Source organism: Arachis ipaensis, chromosome B1 (assembly GCF_059453495.1).
Source record: "Arachis ipaensis isolate K30076 ecotype BB chromosome B1, ASM5945349v1, whole genome shotgun sequence".
Taxonomy (NCBI): domain Eukaryota; kingdom Viridiplantae; phylum Streptophyta; class Magnoliopsida; order Fabales; family Fabaceae; genus Arachis; species Arachis ipaensis.
Window position 1 is genome coordinate 142,672,646 of NC_142436.1, and position 17,560 is coordinate 142,690,205.

A 17,560-nucleotide genomic window follows, 5' to 3' on the forward strand; every position below is an offset into this window, starting at 1 on the left:
CAATCATACCAATAATAAATCTGATGATAGTGGTTGCATGATTTTTTTAACGTGGTGGTGACAGAGGTGGTAGTGACGGCGACGTGAACAGCAACCGTGGCGTTCTTCACGGCGAGGACAATAGCAGCAGCAGAATTGACGACGACTTATAGCAGCGACGACAACGGGTGCTCCATGCGATGGCAACGACGATGACGTGCTCCGATCGACGGTCGCAACGGTGACACGTCGGATTTACCCCAATTTTATCGTCGGATTAATCTGCCGATAAATTACCAAAACGACGCGTTTCACTAAACCATGATACCGGCGAAAAATTTGACGGTAAAATTGACACGGATGAGTTACGTTTTCACGCCAATAATTACTATCGGCTTTAGTGATGAAAAAGTTGTTCCGACGGTAATCTTTTTTTACGATGAATTTCTCCTTCTTTCCGTTGAAAAAATCGACGCTAAATCTATCGATACAAGTTTACGCTAAATTTAACAGTAAATTCGATGGCACTCAACATTTTTCTTATAGTAAATTATCTCAATCATGGATCTTACATAATTCTAGATACCTTTGAAAAAGGTTATGAAAAGAGGATGATAGATAAAGAGAATGGAACAGAGAAGAATTGAGAGAGTTGAGAATGAATGTTGCAAAATTGTATTGCATGCAGAAACAGAACTCTATTATTGATTGTATCAATTGCTGTTTATCACAGAATAGTAGTCGTTATATATAGGCTTTTGTTAACACCTAACTTTAATTACCACATGAAATATAAAAAGTAAAACTATTTTATAACAAAATCTATTATCCTAACAGATTCTTAATCTCCGTTTACTCTATCAAAAGTCTATGCGAAAAAAAAAATCAAATAAATTTAAAAGAAACTCTTATTTAAATAAAAGTGTTAGAGATATAAATATTTATGTTATTTCTTTTTATTAGATTAAATTTTTAAGAATAATAATATCATAACATCATATTTGATAAAGCCAAATTTATTTCTCTCTTTCACCAGATGAGATATATTTCTATAGAAAAGAATAGAAAAAATCAGAAATGTGAATACCTAAAAAAATATTTCAACCCTCAAGTTAATAAATAAGGTATATCTTTTTTTAAGTACAATATTATATATATATATATATAAAAGAAATAAATAACCATAACGAGGATATATAATGATTTGTTTATTGGTTACCAATTTATAATGTAAAAATGTGCGTTATTTCGAGAAATTCTTGGATTACTATCAAGTTATAATGACTGAATTAGTATAAAAACAAGGGGATGCTCTCATAAAGACGCTTAAAATGTTTTTTTAAAGACGTTTACGTTTTGCATTATTATTGGACATTATTATTGGACGTATTAATAAATCGGTTATTTTAAATTTTTCAACAAATTAGAATAAAACTGATTTTTTTTATAATAATAACAATAAACTCATTTTTTTAGAGATTTAATTGTATTTTTAAATTTTTAGAGATTTAAATGTCTATAAAATAAAAAAATTAGGGATATATTTATCTTTTTATGAAAAAATTTAAAGATATTCAGTTTAAATTGTGTAATTCAATCGGATAAAATCAGGTCTAATAATTATAATACAAACAATTAGGTTTATTATTATTGCTATAATAAACCGATTTTATTTTGATTTATTAAAAAATAAATTATTAACTATTTTAATAAAAATGTCCAATAATAACATAACACATGTAAACGTTTTAAAAAAAGATATTTTTAGTGTCTTTATTAAAGTGGTCTCTTAAAAACAAACCTTTTGCATTTTCTATTTCTTTTCAGTCACTCACTTCTGTTATAAAAAATAAAAGGTATCAACAAAAATATACATTCAATATTCTATGTATATATATATTCTGACGATAACTGGAAAATATTTGTATGGGTCCGTTTGCAATCTTAATCACCTTTTATTCAAAGATCCCGCTGGCCGGTGATGCTATGAGAGAAGCAATACGTAAACTAACCCCCAATGCTAGCTAGAATCAAGAATCACGTACCTATGATTTTTCTTGTGAAATGATTGAAATAATGTACATGGCGATTTGATGGATCGATCAAAGTTTAATTCGTGATCAATTTCGAACAAATCTGTTTTGTACTATACTAATATATTATGTAAAATCTATCTAAAAGGAATAACAACGCAAGTAGTAGGGTTTCTATAAAAGTTGACAAACAACGATTCTACATGTTAAACCAATTCATTTAAATTAAATATTTTTACTGGTGCATTTGATTATGTGTGAGTAAAACTAAAGACCCAAAAAAATATTCCAATGCGGAGGGGTTTATGGGGAATCTTGAAAAAAAGAGACAAAAGAGAAGGGGGAGGAATTAAGGTTATAAAAATGGTGGGGCAATTCTACATTGCTCTCCTTGTCTTTGTCTTACTCCTCTTCATTCGATTCCACATGATTCCAACCAATATAATGTATAACACACACTCTCCACCCCATATTATTTAAAAGGTGTCAATGTGGGCCCATTTTATGAAAAATACATCTTTTTTATGATCTTAAGCGCTTATCTTAGCTATTAATTAATAATATCTCAACTAACCTCCACTTAAATTAACTTTTACCCTTAAAATGTTCTTAAGCATTCTGAAAATATACTATATATGATTGCATAGGAAATCTTTAATTTGTTTTAAGGGGAAATTAAACAATTGCTGTGGAAATTATCAGAGGATGGAAATTAAATGCCACATATATGGTCATAATCACCTTTAGTAATAAAGGGGCAAATTAAATGCATGCACTCTTTGCTTTGCATCCCATAATAAAAGGAAAGATATAAAAAGACTAATGGTTTTCCAAATGCGTCATGATGATGAGCATCTTAGTCCACATCAAACATACAAATTAAAGAATAAATGTGCCCAAGTGTATTATTAGTATTATAGTATTTGTTCTTATCATAAGTCACCGAACTGTATGAAAGTGATTTATATGCTTTAATTTGGCTAGTGATGAGGATCAATATTCTAAATACATGATAATATATATAGAGAGAAAGTTATGTTCTGTGTACACTAAACTCAACCACTAAAATCAGTCATTAATATAAAATATATGTTAAAATATAAATACATATTAAAAATAAATTAAATCACATATATATTTATATAATGACTGATTTTAGTGATTAATTTTAATTTATAAATAATATTTTTGATATATATATATATATATTAACAGATATATCGTTGTCATAGTGTATGTACAAGATTGAATATATTGCACTGCTGCCTACGGGACGCCACAAGTCTCTAATAAAGATACAAGCTTTTGGAGGACTAAATCAATAATAGCGAAATGCAATATATGTATGCTATGGATGAGCACTACTCAATTTTTATTACGAAATTCGAAAGTCAAATATTATAATAATGTCACTTAGGCTGTGTTTATTTACTAGCACAAAATACTAAAATAAAAATACTGATATATAAAATCGTGTTTAGTAAATAAGATATAAATAGATAAAAATATTATGTATTAAAATATTAAATTAGTGTATATTAATGTATTTTATATTTATTTTGACATAAATTTTTTTGTTAATTTTATTATTTTTATTAAATTTTTTCTTTTATTATTTTAATATTTTTTTAAAATTTTTTAAATAAAATAAATAAATTTTTATAATTTATTTTAATTTATTATAAAATAAAATATAAAAATATTAATTTTTATATTTTTATTTTTTACATTTTATTATTATTAATATTTTATTTTATTCTGTTCTCACAACTAAACTAAATGCAGTTTTATATATCTTAAGTAACTTTGCTGATGAATTGAACTATGCTCTTTATTTATAGTGGTACTAGCTATACATACATCATAAATATATAATTATATATTATTTTTTAAAAATATTAGTTGTCTTTTAATTTTTAATTTTTAGTCAATTTTTTTAAAAGTTCATTATTATTTAATTAATTTAAATACGTATTTTTATGTATTAGTTAGTCAAAAAATTAGAAAACTACTTTTTTATTTTTTTTTCTAAAAATTAAATAAAAAATAATATTTAAAAAATATTTAATTATATTAATTATTTTTTGTGTTTTTTTTTTTTTTTTGTATGGGTGTATTAGTAACCAAAAATGAAAAGCTCCTCTAAGAAGAACAAAAACCGCATATATGAATCCGACAACAGTCAGTAATAATTAATATGTTCATATCATCAATACTTACTAATGAATTGAGTTCTTTAAAACTTGAATGATGGTGAATAAATGCTAATTTCCTTAGCCACTTAAATTGTTGGCTATAATGATCAGTTATATAATAACAAACAGAAAGATACATATAACATAGTACTATATATAATAATTAATATATAGTAGATACATGTATATAGAATAATGTTACATGTATACTAAAGTCAATTATCAGTAGAAAATATATGTTAAAATATAAATATATATTGAAAATAAATTAAATTATACACATATATTTATATATAAATACATTGATAATTAATTTTAATGTAATTTTGGTGTACAAATAACATTTTTAATATATATAATTTATAATATAGTATGCTATATGAGTTCGTACTCTAGCTAGCGTTCACAAATGTCATGCAAGAGGAACTCTAATAGTCTCTATACACAGTGACAACCATATATCCATTATTAATTATTATTATCATAATAGTTAGCCAATAAGGCAATAATACAGCGACATATATAGTGCAGTTCTGCAATAATACAATGATACACCCACAACTATTATTACTTAAAGGTTTAGGCGTTTAATTAAACAAATAAATAAAAAATAAAACCTGGTTTGAATTAAAAAAAATGTAATTAAGATTATATTAAAAGCACCATTTTAAGCGAGAATTGGGAATTTAGATTATAAGATAGATGCCATGCATGGTGAGTTGTCACGTTGAATAACCAGCCAATAATGAAAACATCTACAGAGATCCACACCAAATATACACATAGCACGAACCTGCATGGATCGATTAACTTTAATTTGTCGGTCATCATTATATGATGATTCATGAATATGAATGGTACAAAAAAAAAGTTAGCAACAGGAAATTGTAAACAAAAACAAAATAGCATTCACTTGTCCTTTGACCTTAGCTGTTGACCACTCCGATGATCTTTCATCTCCTTAGTCCTTACTCTTCATAGTGATAGTGAGATAGATAAAGCTTTGATTGAGATAGATAGCATACATAGGGTCAAAAATCGGTGGTCAATTGGATAGCTATGTTCAACATGCATATGCAATAATCCTGAGATTAGAAAAGACATACTAAATCGTCTCTATCCGCTATCTCTCTCTCTCATTAATTAACATCGTCATTATAATGCCAACCTAACGTTCTTCTCTTATTATTTCCACTTCAATATATCTTTGACCTTTGAAACGTATAGATAATTTAATTTTCTTCTTGTATACTGAGGTTAATTTTCTAGAATAATATTATATATTTATGTTTTTTTATTAATTAAATTTAATTAAATTGGTCCAATATAATAAAAATAAGTTACAACTAGTATTATTTTAAATTTTATTATTTAAATTGATTGGATTTATTTTATAAAAAAAGACTTGGATATATAATGTTATTTTTTATTATTTAAAAAAATAAAATAAAACTACATAAAAACTGTGTAATATCATTTTTGTTAAATTGAAACAAATAGAAAGAGTTATATTGCTAACACGTCCACATATATAAAATATTTTTTGGGTTTTATATGTAAATTTTTTACTTAATTATTTTTTATATGTTGAATTTTTTTTAATTAAAAAAAATTGAGTTTTAGACTTTTTTTTTTATCATACAAATTTTAATACTATATCATAATATCAATTTATTTAAAAATTTAAATCGATAAAAAAATATATATATCTAAAAAAATCGAAAGAACATTAAGTAAAGCAAAAAGATATTAATTAAATATGGTTTATGTTAGGTAACCAATAACTTTTTTGAATAACATGAACAACTACCAATCAAATTAAAATACACTATACTTTCAAATTACCTACCTAAATCTTAATATTAGAATAACCATCCGCTGAAATGAAGATCCGATATATCCATTATTCACATTGTTTAGTATTTTTATTGTCTACCTATACTTTTCCAAAACATAAAACAAGATTGCAACGTTAGTTGTTTATGTGTGACATACAGTTGCATTGGGTATGTATGTAGATTCGATCTTATCAGAAGGGGACACACCGGCCTTGTATTTTTTCCGAGTAGGTTCTTAGTAGTAGGAGGAATTAAGGGCTATACATGCATGATGATGATGATGATGATGAAGAAAAACACGCACTAATTTGGAACAAATGAAGGTGACCAGTGACCATCAAGTCCAAGAATATATAACTGATCATCAATAATTGTTAGCATGCACACGTGCGGCATAATGGTAGATAAAGCGTCATATCATGACACCATGCACCGTCACCCTCCAAGCTTCCTTTCTTTCTTATATCTTTGTCTACTTCTTTGATATCTAAAACTCTACCCTATTCGAACCTTCCCTTGCATATACAATTTGGTCCTTCATTTTTATTTGTTTGTTCCTAGCTCCGATTCTGTTTTATTTTTTTGATAGTATGCATAGCATTTATTTATGGGTGATTATATAATATATGTTGTCCTATACATACACTCCACGTTAGCTGATTCACAACCTAACAAACGCGTGGCTTGCATTGCTATCTAGCTGGAGATAGATTCAAACAAGACACGCTTTTGGAGGTTGGATATTATTGCATTTTAATTTATTTACTTTAGATCCATTTAGTACTATGTTTAAATTTTTCATTTCACTATTAAAAATGTCCGGCATGTATGTTTTTTCAATCATGCTATTTCTATATCAAAATTAGTTATTAGTATAAAATATATGTTGAATATAAAATAAGTTAAATATTTTTTTTATGTTTGCTTGTTATAGTTTGGTAGATCTAGTTATCTAGCTAGCAAGTTTATTAGTCTTGTATATTCCCATGATTGTCTTTCACTTAGATTCTAGCTAAGACTACTTTGGATATTTATTGAATTTGCTTACAAATCTTGCGGGTCTATCTATCAGATAATGGTAATGGATATACATATATAGTCGTCGTATCTACAAATTATAGTGGTCTTAATAGATTTGCATTTGTGTATATATATAATTAAAACGTGAAAACATGAAGGTGCGATCTATTATGTATGTTGAAATCTTTTTCTCTTTATTGCTTGCTTTGCATTTTATTATTCCCTTTCTTTATCTTCTCAACCTTGATAAGAATCTTTGAAAACTTCAAAAGGAGATTCGTAGGCATTATTATTACAGGACTTTTATTATCGGACTCACTCGTGTGAGATTTTGTGTATCAATGTCTATTCTTGATTCTAATCCAGTTGGTTACACCCATTGACTCACTAACACATTACTGATAATCTGATATACATGTGGAATAAAAAATGTGGAGAGTAATTAACTCCATAATAATAGTAAATCCCTCCAATATTTTATTTCATGGTAAATTGGTATTATCTTTCCCATTCGAGGAATGAAAATCAAGGGAATGTTTGATAATATGAAAATATAGACGCAGATGGCAGAACAGTAGTTAAAAACTTAAAATGATAAATCATAAAGCCAATGATGGGGTAAAGTAAAGTAATAAAATTTATTTTAACTGTATCTACGTCAATTTGTTTTTTAAAATGACTTTCCTACATATTTTCACTGATATAATCATCTGATATTTTGTTGTTAATTACAAAAATAAAATAAAGGAATCCATCACACATCTAGAGTTTTTTTTCCTTTTTTTTCCTTGTTCTTGTTTTTTGGACCTAAACCAAGAAATTTAGAAGTATTTCGGCCCAAGATATAACCATGACAATTGGCCAAAAATAGATATGGATCTTAAAGACATAACCCAATTGTGCGGATCATACAAAGGTGGACCTACGACACTTGTGAATTCCATCCCAACCCAAATCAAAGACAAAAATAATTGTCACAAAAATAAAAAACACAAAAATAACAAGAGATATGGTCTAGTAGTTAGTTTATTAGTTCACTTAAACAAGTGTCGGGTCCACCTTATATATACAACAACTCATTGTCAGTGACAAACCTTTAAATGAAGTTCAGTACCACGGCGGATTAGTCCTTAACATATCAAGTTAAGAGATACTGTGCGAAACAAAAAAAAAAAACTATTATAGTCCCTAAGATTTTTAAACTCCTATGATATTGGCATCAAATAAATTTAAAAAAATATTTTAAGTAATTTTTTTTGTATAATTACTAACTATAGTAGCACACACAATTTTAACTGAAGCCTATTTTATACAATATTATAACAATTGAATTTTAAAACTTTCTAAAAAAAGAATAAAATATTTGAATTTGTCAAGATATTTTTTTTTCAAGTGTTGTAAAGTATTAAAAATTTTACATTGGCATTTTGTAAATTATTCGCATTGATTATGTGGTTGACTAAAATATACAAATTTAACTTTATAAATAACTTGGTTCATTATATGCAAGTTTTAAAATGTTACCTTCATAAGTATTTGTATAAATATTCTCAATTGTTAATGAGAGAACAAACTTTATGTTAAATGAGTTTTTCTATCTCTTCAAATGATATTAGCACTTTCACGTCTTTCTTATTAATGAATGATCATAGAATAGAATATAATACCTATAAAGTAAATTAAATTAAATTAAATTAATATATTATATGGTCAAAAATAAATATAAATTTATTTATTCTATTTTTTTGAAAAATAATACTTTTTAAAAATTAATTTATAATTTATTTTAAAAATATATAAAATTTTGTGTATAAATAATCAAATTTAAGATAAATAGATTGAAAATTTTAAAAATTAAAATTTATTAATTGAAAAATAATTATATATAAGTAATTAAAAAAGACTATTTTAAAAATTATTGAGGTAATTATCAGGTATCCGAAAGATTCTAGCGTTGACAAAATGGTACCTGAATTTTGTTATTAACAAAATGATCCCTAAAAATTAAAAAACTTTAAAATTTGACAAGCGTGTCTCCGAGCTCACCGGAGCAAATCTCCGGCAAGTACAATGCTAACATGGCCACCGTACTTTGGTGACCTGGAAAATCACCCCCCAAATCTTAATCCCTCCCTCCCTCCCCAACACATACTCTCCTTCCATCTCTCTCCCCATCGCAGCCCTCCCCTTACCCAACGCAACCCCCTCCTTCTCCCTCCCCATCGTAGCCCCCCAACGCACACTCCCCCTTCCCTTTCTCTCCCCATCGCAGCTCTCCTTCCCTCTCCCTCCCATCACAGTCTCCTAATCCCAACGCACACTCCCTCCTTCCCTCTCCCTCCCCATCTCAGCCCTCTCCCCAATGCATACTCTCCCTCCCTCCCTCAACACCATAACTCGCAGCAACAACAACCTCAACATCAACAGCAACCTCTACCACTCGTAGCAACAACAATAACAACCTCAACGGCAAGAGCATCATCAAAGACCACCATTACCACCATCAGAGCCACAACAAGGCTTGGAACAGCCACATCCCCTCAACACCTCAATTGTGCCGCTCCTCTGCACATATAACTGCCTCTGAAATAAGAAAATCAGAAACGAAGCAACGTTTTCAATTAGACAGCGAGGTCTGTAGATCCTGGCAATGAAGAATGGAAAACCATCAGTGGAAGCGGCAGCGTTGGCCTGAGGCTGAGCGGCAACGGTGTCCTGCGACGTATGCAACGGGGAGGAAGGAAGAGAAGTGCGACAGAGAGGACTAAGGCACTAGGTTTTAGGTACTTGTGGAAGTTGTGGTGGTGTTGAGAGCAAGAGGAGGGAGTGTGCGTTAGAGAGAGGAGAGGGAGAGGGAAGGGGGAGGGCTGCAATGGGAGGGAGATGGAGGGGGAGTCTGCGTTGGGGAGGGAGGGATTAGAGTTTGGGGATGGTTTGCCAAGTCACTAAAATACGATGGCCATGTCAGCATTGTGCTGGCCGAAGATTTGCTCCGGCAAGTTTGGCGACACGCTTGCCAAATTTTAAAATCTTTTAGGGACCATTTTGTCAATAGCAAAAGTTAGATACCATTTTATCAGCGCAAGAATCTTTCGGGTACCAATTCGGTATTTACCTCAATTATTTAGGGACTATTTAAATTTTATTTTTAAAATTTATTGGGGACTATTTTACACTCTATCCTAGGAATTGATTTTTCCAAATTGCATACGTGAACACTTAGCGACGATGTGTACGAGTTAACGTTTCATGTCAGTAGTCATCACTAATAAAAGAGGATTATATTATCTAATAGAAATAAACGTTAAAAATTATTTTGTATATTTTAAAACTTGAGAATTGAAAGTGTTAGATTTAAAAAATATCGACTTATTTTAGTAACAAAAATGCTATTTGTACACCAATATCAGTTACTAATGTATTTGTGTATAAAATATGTGTAGTTTAATTTATTTTTAATATGTATTTATATTCTAACATTATTTTATATTGATGGCTAATTTTGACAACTAATTTTAATATACATTTAACATAATTTTTTGAGTAATTACTCAAATAATAATAAAAAAGAGAAAACTAAAGACCCAACAAGAAAACGAAAGAAAAGAGAAAACTGTATTTGGTGTGAGAAGCAGGTCAAATTAGGATTTAGAATGTATATTACGAATTTCTGACATGTAAGCTTAGAGCATCTTTAACGGTGAACAAATGAAGGACCCATTTACTGTTTGTCATGAAGACCAACTGTTGGAGCAAAATAAAGATGAGTCCCAACATATTTTTCAAAGCAAGCAAGACCCTGCTCAGAGAGACTTGATTTGTTTTTATTTTGATCAATAATATTCTAACATGTAGCAATTAAGTTAAAAAAAAAATAATATGGCATTAATATAATAACTAACGTTGCATAATATGTTAACCATACATATATTTAACTTTACGTATATAATTAAAAATACATAATATGTTAACCATACATATGTTTAATTATTCTGTTGGTCCATATAGTTTCGCAAAATTTTTAATTAGGTCTCTATACTTTTTTTTTCTTTTAATTGAGTCCTTGCACTAAATTTTTTTTTAATTGGGTCCCTATACTTTTTTTTTCTTTTATTTAGGTCTCTATACCAATTCTTTTTTTTAGTTGGGTCCCTATAAAATTAAGCCAATTACTACTAAGAAGGACTTAATTGAAAAAAAAATTAGTGAAGGGATCCAATTAAAAAGAAAAAAAATATATGGACCTAATTGAAAATTTTACAAAACTATAGGGACTAACAGAGTAATTAAACCTTATTTATAAATTAAATATGATTTAAGTATTTAATATAGTTATTTAAAAAGTTATATTAAATAATTAAATTATATTTAATTTATTAATAATTATAATAATTAATTATAATTCTATTTAATTAATAATTTATATTAATTATTTAAATCATAATTAATATAAGTAATTAAATTAATATTGAATATTAATTATATTATTATATTAAATTAGCCATTACAAAATTAGTCATTGGAAACTAGCCGTTACTATATTACCATTATCATTAACAAATTAATTATGTTTTTCTTTGTATTAAGTAATTTTACAAATTAGTGTAATCCTGAATGATATATTGTGTATTATTGTTATATATGAATTTATTTAATATTAATATCTTTTAATAGTGAATTATTTTTAAATTTATAAATTTAAATTATATTATTAAAAAAATTAATTATATTAATTTTAAATATTTTAATTAATTAATTAAGTAAGATCATAATAAAAATTAAAATTAATTTTTTTTAATAAAAAAAATGTTTTAAATTTTTATTTATTATTTATAACACAAAAATTGATATAAAATTATTTTTTATAACAGGGTTATAAACAGAAACTAAGATAAATTTCCTTCTGGAGAGGTCTTAGGAAGTCGGAACCGAGGCAGAGGGCAAGGTTGATTACCCCTGCCTTCTTAAAACTTTGGATGTACCTTGTTCTTATAACAACAGGGACAAAAAACTTGATCCACAAGATTCCACTACCTAACCCTTTTTTTGTTTCACTCTCAAGTCAGTCAATTCATTTTTACGACTCCACCACCTGTCCACCACTTGATTGCTGACACAAAAAAAAAACTATATTGGCTAGTTTAATTTATGTGTATTATTTGTCTTTTACATTATAAACTTTGAGTTCGTTTGGAAACTATTTATTATGAAAAAGAATTTTATTTTTTTTTAAAAATATTTTTATTTAAAATTTAATTTTATGATTTTAAATAATTATAATATATTAATAATTTAAAAATGTGAAAATAGATTAAGAAATTAAATTTTTTTAGTCTTATAATTTTAAGAAATTTAAATTTTTTTTAGTTCTAATTTTTAGCATTTCAAATAAGTTCGAAATAATCACTTAGATTATGTCTAATTTTAAAAGCAAACGTGGGCCGCTAAGGATGACCTTAATATGCCGTTTTGTGTTTGGTGGCGGTCAAGAATGTTGATCCATTCATTCAGAGGCAAAAGGCAAACGATCCAACGGTGACGATTGCAAAAGGTATATATATGAACATACCGTGAGCGAGAGCGACGTGCACTCTGTAGCACGTGGATGCATGCAGAGATCACGTGCACCAATAATTTCCAATTTTCGGGTCCGGGGTCGAAGCCAACCAACCTTGAAGTCCTGCCTGGCTGCTGCCATTACCATTCACCTTACCAAAGCATATCCCTCGACGACGAAGAAGAAGAAGTAGCCGTTGAATCGAGGATCAGGATGGTGAATTTGCTTAACGCGTTAATGGTGACTCGGATGTTGACTCGGGAGCACCCTCAGGCTGAGGCGGTGTCAGCTCTTGGCAGCGAGATTCCGTTTGGCGATGTGTGGTGGTTCGTGTACGCCGGCATCTCCTGCTTCCTTGTGCTCTTTGCAGGGATCATGTCCGGCCTCACCCTCGGTCTTATGTCTCTTGGTCTCGTCGACCTCGAGATCCTTCAGCGCAGTGGTTCTCCTTCCGAGAAGAAGCAAGCCGGTACTCTACTACTCCTCTTCTTCCTCTTCTCTCTCTCTTTCTCTTTTTTCTCTTTCTTTTTCTGTTAACTATAATTATTACTGTGTAGCGGTTATACTTCCCGTGGTTCAGAAACAGCACCAGCTTCTTGTCACTTTGCTTCTCTGCAATGCTGCTGCCATGGAGGTAATTGAATTCCCAATCTCCTATTCTACAACTCCTTCATTCAATTTCTGTTCTTCTGGCTAATTGTGTATATATGTATCTGATATTCGCAATTATATAAGTAGATTTTCGTACTGATTGCTAAACCCTGCCTAACTCTTAAACAGCTGTTGGCTTTGAAACTTGCAATCTGCAGGCTCTTCCCATATACCTTGATAAGATATTCAACCAGTTTGTTGCCATCATTCTCTCTGTCACTTTTGTTCTCTTCTTCGGGGAGGTTTGTCATTCCCTTCTCAATGTTATTTCAGAGTTTTTGTCCCTAATCAATGTTTTCAAGTTTTGAAATACTGCCTCTTTTGTTTGATGGTTTCAGGTTATTCCACAAGCAATTTGTAGTAGATATGGTCTTGCTGTAGGTGCCAACCTTGCATGGCTTGTGCGAATTTTGATGATAATCTGTTATCCAGTTGCCTATCCTGTTGGAAAGGTATGTTATTCTACAGAGCTTATTCCTTTCCGATATAATATAATTGACGAGAGAGCAGAGGATTGGAACACAATAGAATGAGACATCTGTGCAAAGATGTTATCTAGATTATGAACTAGATTATGATGTGTGTACAAATTCAGATCTTCTTGGAGTTGTTTTGTGGACAGTTAAATGCATCTTGGTTAGTTAAGAAGAATTCTCTAGTGTGTTAGCAACCATGCCTGCAAGGGTTTAATTTTCTGTACATCATTTGTTACAGGTTCTGGACTACCTGTTGGGGCACAATGAGGCTTTATTTAGGCGTGCTCAATTAAAAGCTCTTGTATCCATTCACAGCCAGGAGGTATATATTGTTATTGTTCATCAATCGACCCACCTGTCTTGTCTTTCTGTTTGATTAACAAATATTGGACTTGCTTGTTGTAAGGCTGGGAAAGGTGGTGAGCTTACACATGATGAGACTACAATTATCAGTGGAGCGCTTGATTTGACTGAAAAGGCAAGTGCTCTAATTCACCAACCATATTGACTTCAACCTCTATATTAGTGTTTTGTTACATGGCAATCCAATGCAGTTTTCAATTTGTCATATCAATGCAGCAGAATTTGAAGTTTCTTAACTATTTTTAGTTTTAGCACACGGTGATGGTGGAAAGTGGAAACATGCGAAGGCTACTACATGTACTGGTAAATTCTAACTAGGGTCTTGTGTTTTCTTCTTAATTTTGTCTTCGAACAGACTGCTGAGGAGGCTATGACTCCTATTGAATCAACATTTTCTTTGGATGTTAATTCCAAATTGGACTGGTTAGTTTTCTTATATTCATGGTCATTATTCTTTTATTAGTAGGGTGTAAATAGGTAACATAATTGTTTTTAAAATATGTCTAATGTTTTAAGATGAATTCTTGCTATTCTTTCTACTGAAGATATATTTTCCACCTTTGCTTGTATGTTGTGGCTAGAAATTCTTATGTTGCATTCAGGGTATAATTCTTAGTGTGTATACTTTTTTTTACCTTAAAAAAAGAAGTTTAACCTTGGCAACCTAAAATCAGGGAGGCAATGGGAAAAATTCTCGCTCGTGGGCACAGCCGAGTTCCTGTCTATTCTGGAAATCCAAAGAATATTATCGGTCTTCTGCTTGTAGGTTTTAACCTTGTCAGAATTTGACTTTTTTCCCAATTATGTTGCCTTTTTGGGTTCTTATTTACATTAGTTCTTTTTCTATAAGGTCAAAAGTCTCCTCACTGTACGGCCAGAAACAGAGACCCCTGTCAGTGCTGTGTCCATTCGGAGAATTCCACGGTGCGATTGTCTTTATTAATCTCTTATCTTGCTTTACAAATAATAGCATAATATCCTTTGTGTAACGGTTTATTTATATGGACAGGGTTCCATCAGATATGCCTCTCTATGATATTCTTAATGAGTTCCAAAAAGGAAGTAGTCATATGGCCGCTGTTGTTAGAGGCAAGTCGAAAGGGAAAGAAACTCCGCAGATAATTGAAGAGAAACAAGAAGAAAGCACTAGTATTGATGGGGATTCACAGTTGACTACTCCATTACTTCAGAACCATGACGATAAATCAGAAAGTGTAGTCGTTGATATTGACAAGTCTCCAAGGTCACCCAGTGTTAATAAACTAACTGGTTTGCAACGTAGTGATAGCAAAACAAATTCGTTTGAAAATATTGAAGAGGGTGAAGTGATTGGTATTATCACATTGGAAGACGTATTTGAAGAACTTCTGCAAGTAAATTTCTTTTCTGAAATATGCCCCTCCTCCCTTTCTCCAATGTTTTAATCTCCCCCGCTCTCTGAAGTCTAACCTCTCTGCTTATTATAATCGTTCTACCATGCAGGAAGAAATTGTTGATGAGACAGATGAATATGTTGATGTTCATAAGAGGTAAATAGAGAACAAACCTAAGTGGCAGAGATGGATGAAGCTACTGCAAATCTGAGCTCTGATGTTTGTTTAAATTATATTTTGCAGAATACGTGTGGCTGCAGCTGCAGCTGCTTCCTCAGTGGCACGAGCTCCATCAACCCGAAGGTTGACTAGCCAAAAGGGAGCAGTAAGTGATTAATTATTACCTATTATTACCGATTTTTTTTTAATTTTTTTGGTCATACTAGATAAATGAAGTCAAGTTTTAACTTTCTATAGGGTTTGGGTTTTGAATCCTCACTTAGGTAGCTTGAAGTATCTTATGTAATCTCCAGCATGAATGCTCGCTCATTATGTTTGTGTTTTGTGGTCTTGTTTCTTCAACATCCAGGGAGGCCAAAGTAAGCCCGGCCAAACTCCTAAGAAATCTTCAGAGGATCATGGATCCAATTCTACAAGGTAACAAGAAGGAACTTTATGTTAAACTATCCGGATAAGGAGCCGTTAGTATGGAGTGGTTGCTTTTTGTGTCGGCAATGACAAGGGTGGCAAACAGGCCGAAACCCGTTAGGCCGGCCCGTGTAACTCGTCAAAAAAGACGGGCCGGGCTAGAAATTTGAAACTGCCATAATTGGAAAGCCCGCCTAACCCGCACCGCCTAATTGGTGGGCTTTGGTGGGGCGGCTTTCTCGGCGGGCCCGTCTTTTGTTGGATTATATTCTATGTTTGATTTATTAGAGACTTGAAGATGTTTAATTATATGTTTTGGACAATGTTTTATTTTTTACAATGTTGGTTTTATTATTTTGTTTTAAAAAACTCGGTTGATGATTATGTTTATTACATATTTAGAATTATAAAGACTTTAATATTTGTGAATTTAGAAATTATAATTTTTTTATGTCTTTAAAAATTATAAATTTATTAAAATGGTCGTAAAATTGTATATATTGTTTAATATTTAATAGTTTATTAAAAATAAAATAAAATAAAATAAAGAATTGGCAGGTTTAGCTCGCCAACCCGCCGTTAACGCGAGATAGAGGAGGAATTCGGTATTGTTTCACTAGGCAGGATGGGACAGGCTAGCTTGTTTGCCATCCTCTGCAAGGTGATGTTTACGAGGAAAAGCTCTGGATAGTTTTTATTTATTTATTTGATTTTGTTATCTATATATTTTACAAGTTCCCTTCTAAAGAATGAATATTTATATATATGTATGCATGTATCAATATTTCTGTTTATTGATATTCTAATGAAAGCTAAGATTATTGGAATAATTCTTCCTACTTGTCTGCTACTAGAGCCAAAACGTCTGCTATCAGCTCTATCAAGGCAATTCTTAAAGCAGCCCTCATTTTAAATGTTAACGGAAAGTTATTGTAATATATCTCGAGTTAAGCCTCAAAGTTATTTCTGAAGTTAATAGTTATTTAATTTTGTTCTCAAAGTTACACTCTAGGACTCATAGTTGAGTCCTTCCGGCAGTTTTCATTCATCATTAGTCATCGGAAAGTTGAGGTAGATTGATTCCTGTCACACTGGACTGACGTGACAAACGAAACTTTTTGGTTTGCAATGTTGTCTCTTTCTGTTTTAAAATCTTAATCTCCAATTTTTGTTCACTGAACTCTCTGAGTATGTGTGGTTCAAGTATTACTTTGTTACAAGTATTACTTTGTTACAAAGATTTTATTCCCATTAAAATTAAATATACTCAAGGGGAAGGTGGGAATTGAAATGATAGTATTTTAATTCTCAAAAATCAAATTTACTTGGGAATAGCTTTTCAAACTTTGAACCAAATATGAGTATATGATAATCTTAAAATTCCTAGAAATTATTTATAATTACCTCAACCACATACATCCTCTTTTCTCATTCTCTTCTTATTCAACCTCATTCTCCAATCTCACTCTTCCAAATCCAATCATCAA

The 17,560-nt window shown here is 30.4% G+C and overlaps 1 protein-coding gene across 2 annotated transcripts; it reads left to right on the forward strand.

Moving 5' to 3' along the window:
• Nucleotides 1-12,593: 12,593 nt before the first annotated feature.
• LOC107637622 (DUF21 domain-containing protein At4g14240) lies at nt 12,594-16,902 on the forward strand. 2 transcript variants are annotated; one of them, XM_088502010.1, is made up of 14 exons: nt 12,594-13,091; nt 13,180-13,256; nt 13,432-13,515; nt 13,612-13,725; nt 13,988-14,071; nt 14,156-14,227; nt 14,468-14,535; nt 14,787-14,874; nt 14,963-15,036; nt 15,122-15,485; nt 15,595-15,641; nt 15,729-15,810; nt 16,015-16,082; nt 16,623-16,902. In XM_088502010.1, exons 1-14 carry the CDS (start codon nt 12,671-12,673, stop codon nt 16,654-16,656), a joined length of 1,677 nt encoding a protein of 558 aa, XP_088358136.1. In that variant the 5' UTR covers nt 12,594-12,670; the 3' UTR covers nt 16,657-16,902. The 2 variants fall into 2 exon arrangements, with proteins under 2 accessions (XP_088358136.1, XP_088358137.1); XM_088502011.1 differs by having other exon boundaries at nt 16,632-16,902.
• The last annotated feature ends 658 nt before the right edge of the window (nt 16,903-17,560 follow it).

Coding starts and splice junctions, on each gene's coding strand:
- LOC107637622 (XM_088502010.1), top strand. CDS start 12,671: ATGCATGCAGAGATCACGTGCACCAATAATTTCCAATTTTCGGGTCCG. Junction 13,257..13,431: donor GCAATGCTGCTGCCATGGAG/GTAATTGAATTC, acceptor TGCAATCTGCAG/GCTCTTCCCATATACCTTGA. Junction 14,072..14,155: donor TATCCATTCACAGCCAGGAG/GTATATATTGTT, acceptor GCTTGTTGTAAG/GCTGGGAAAGGTGGTGAGCT.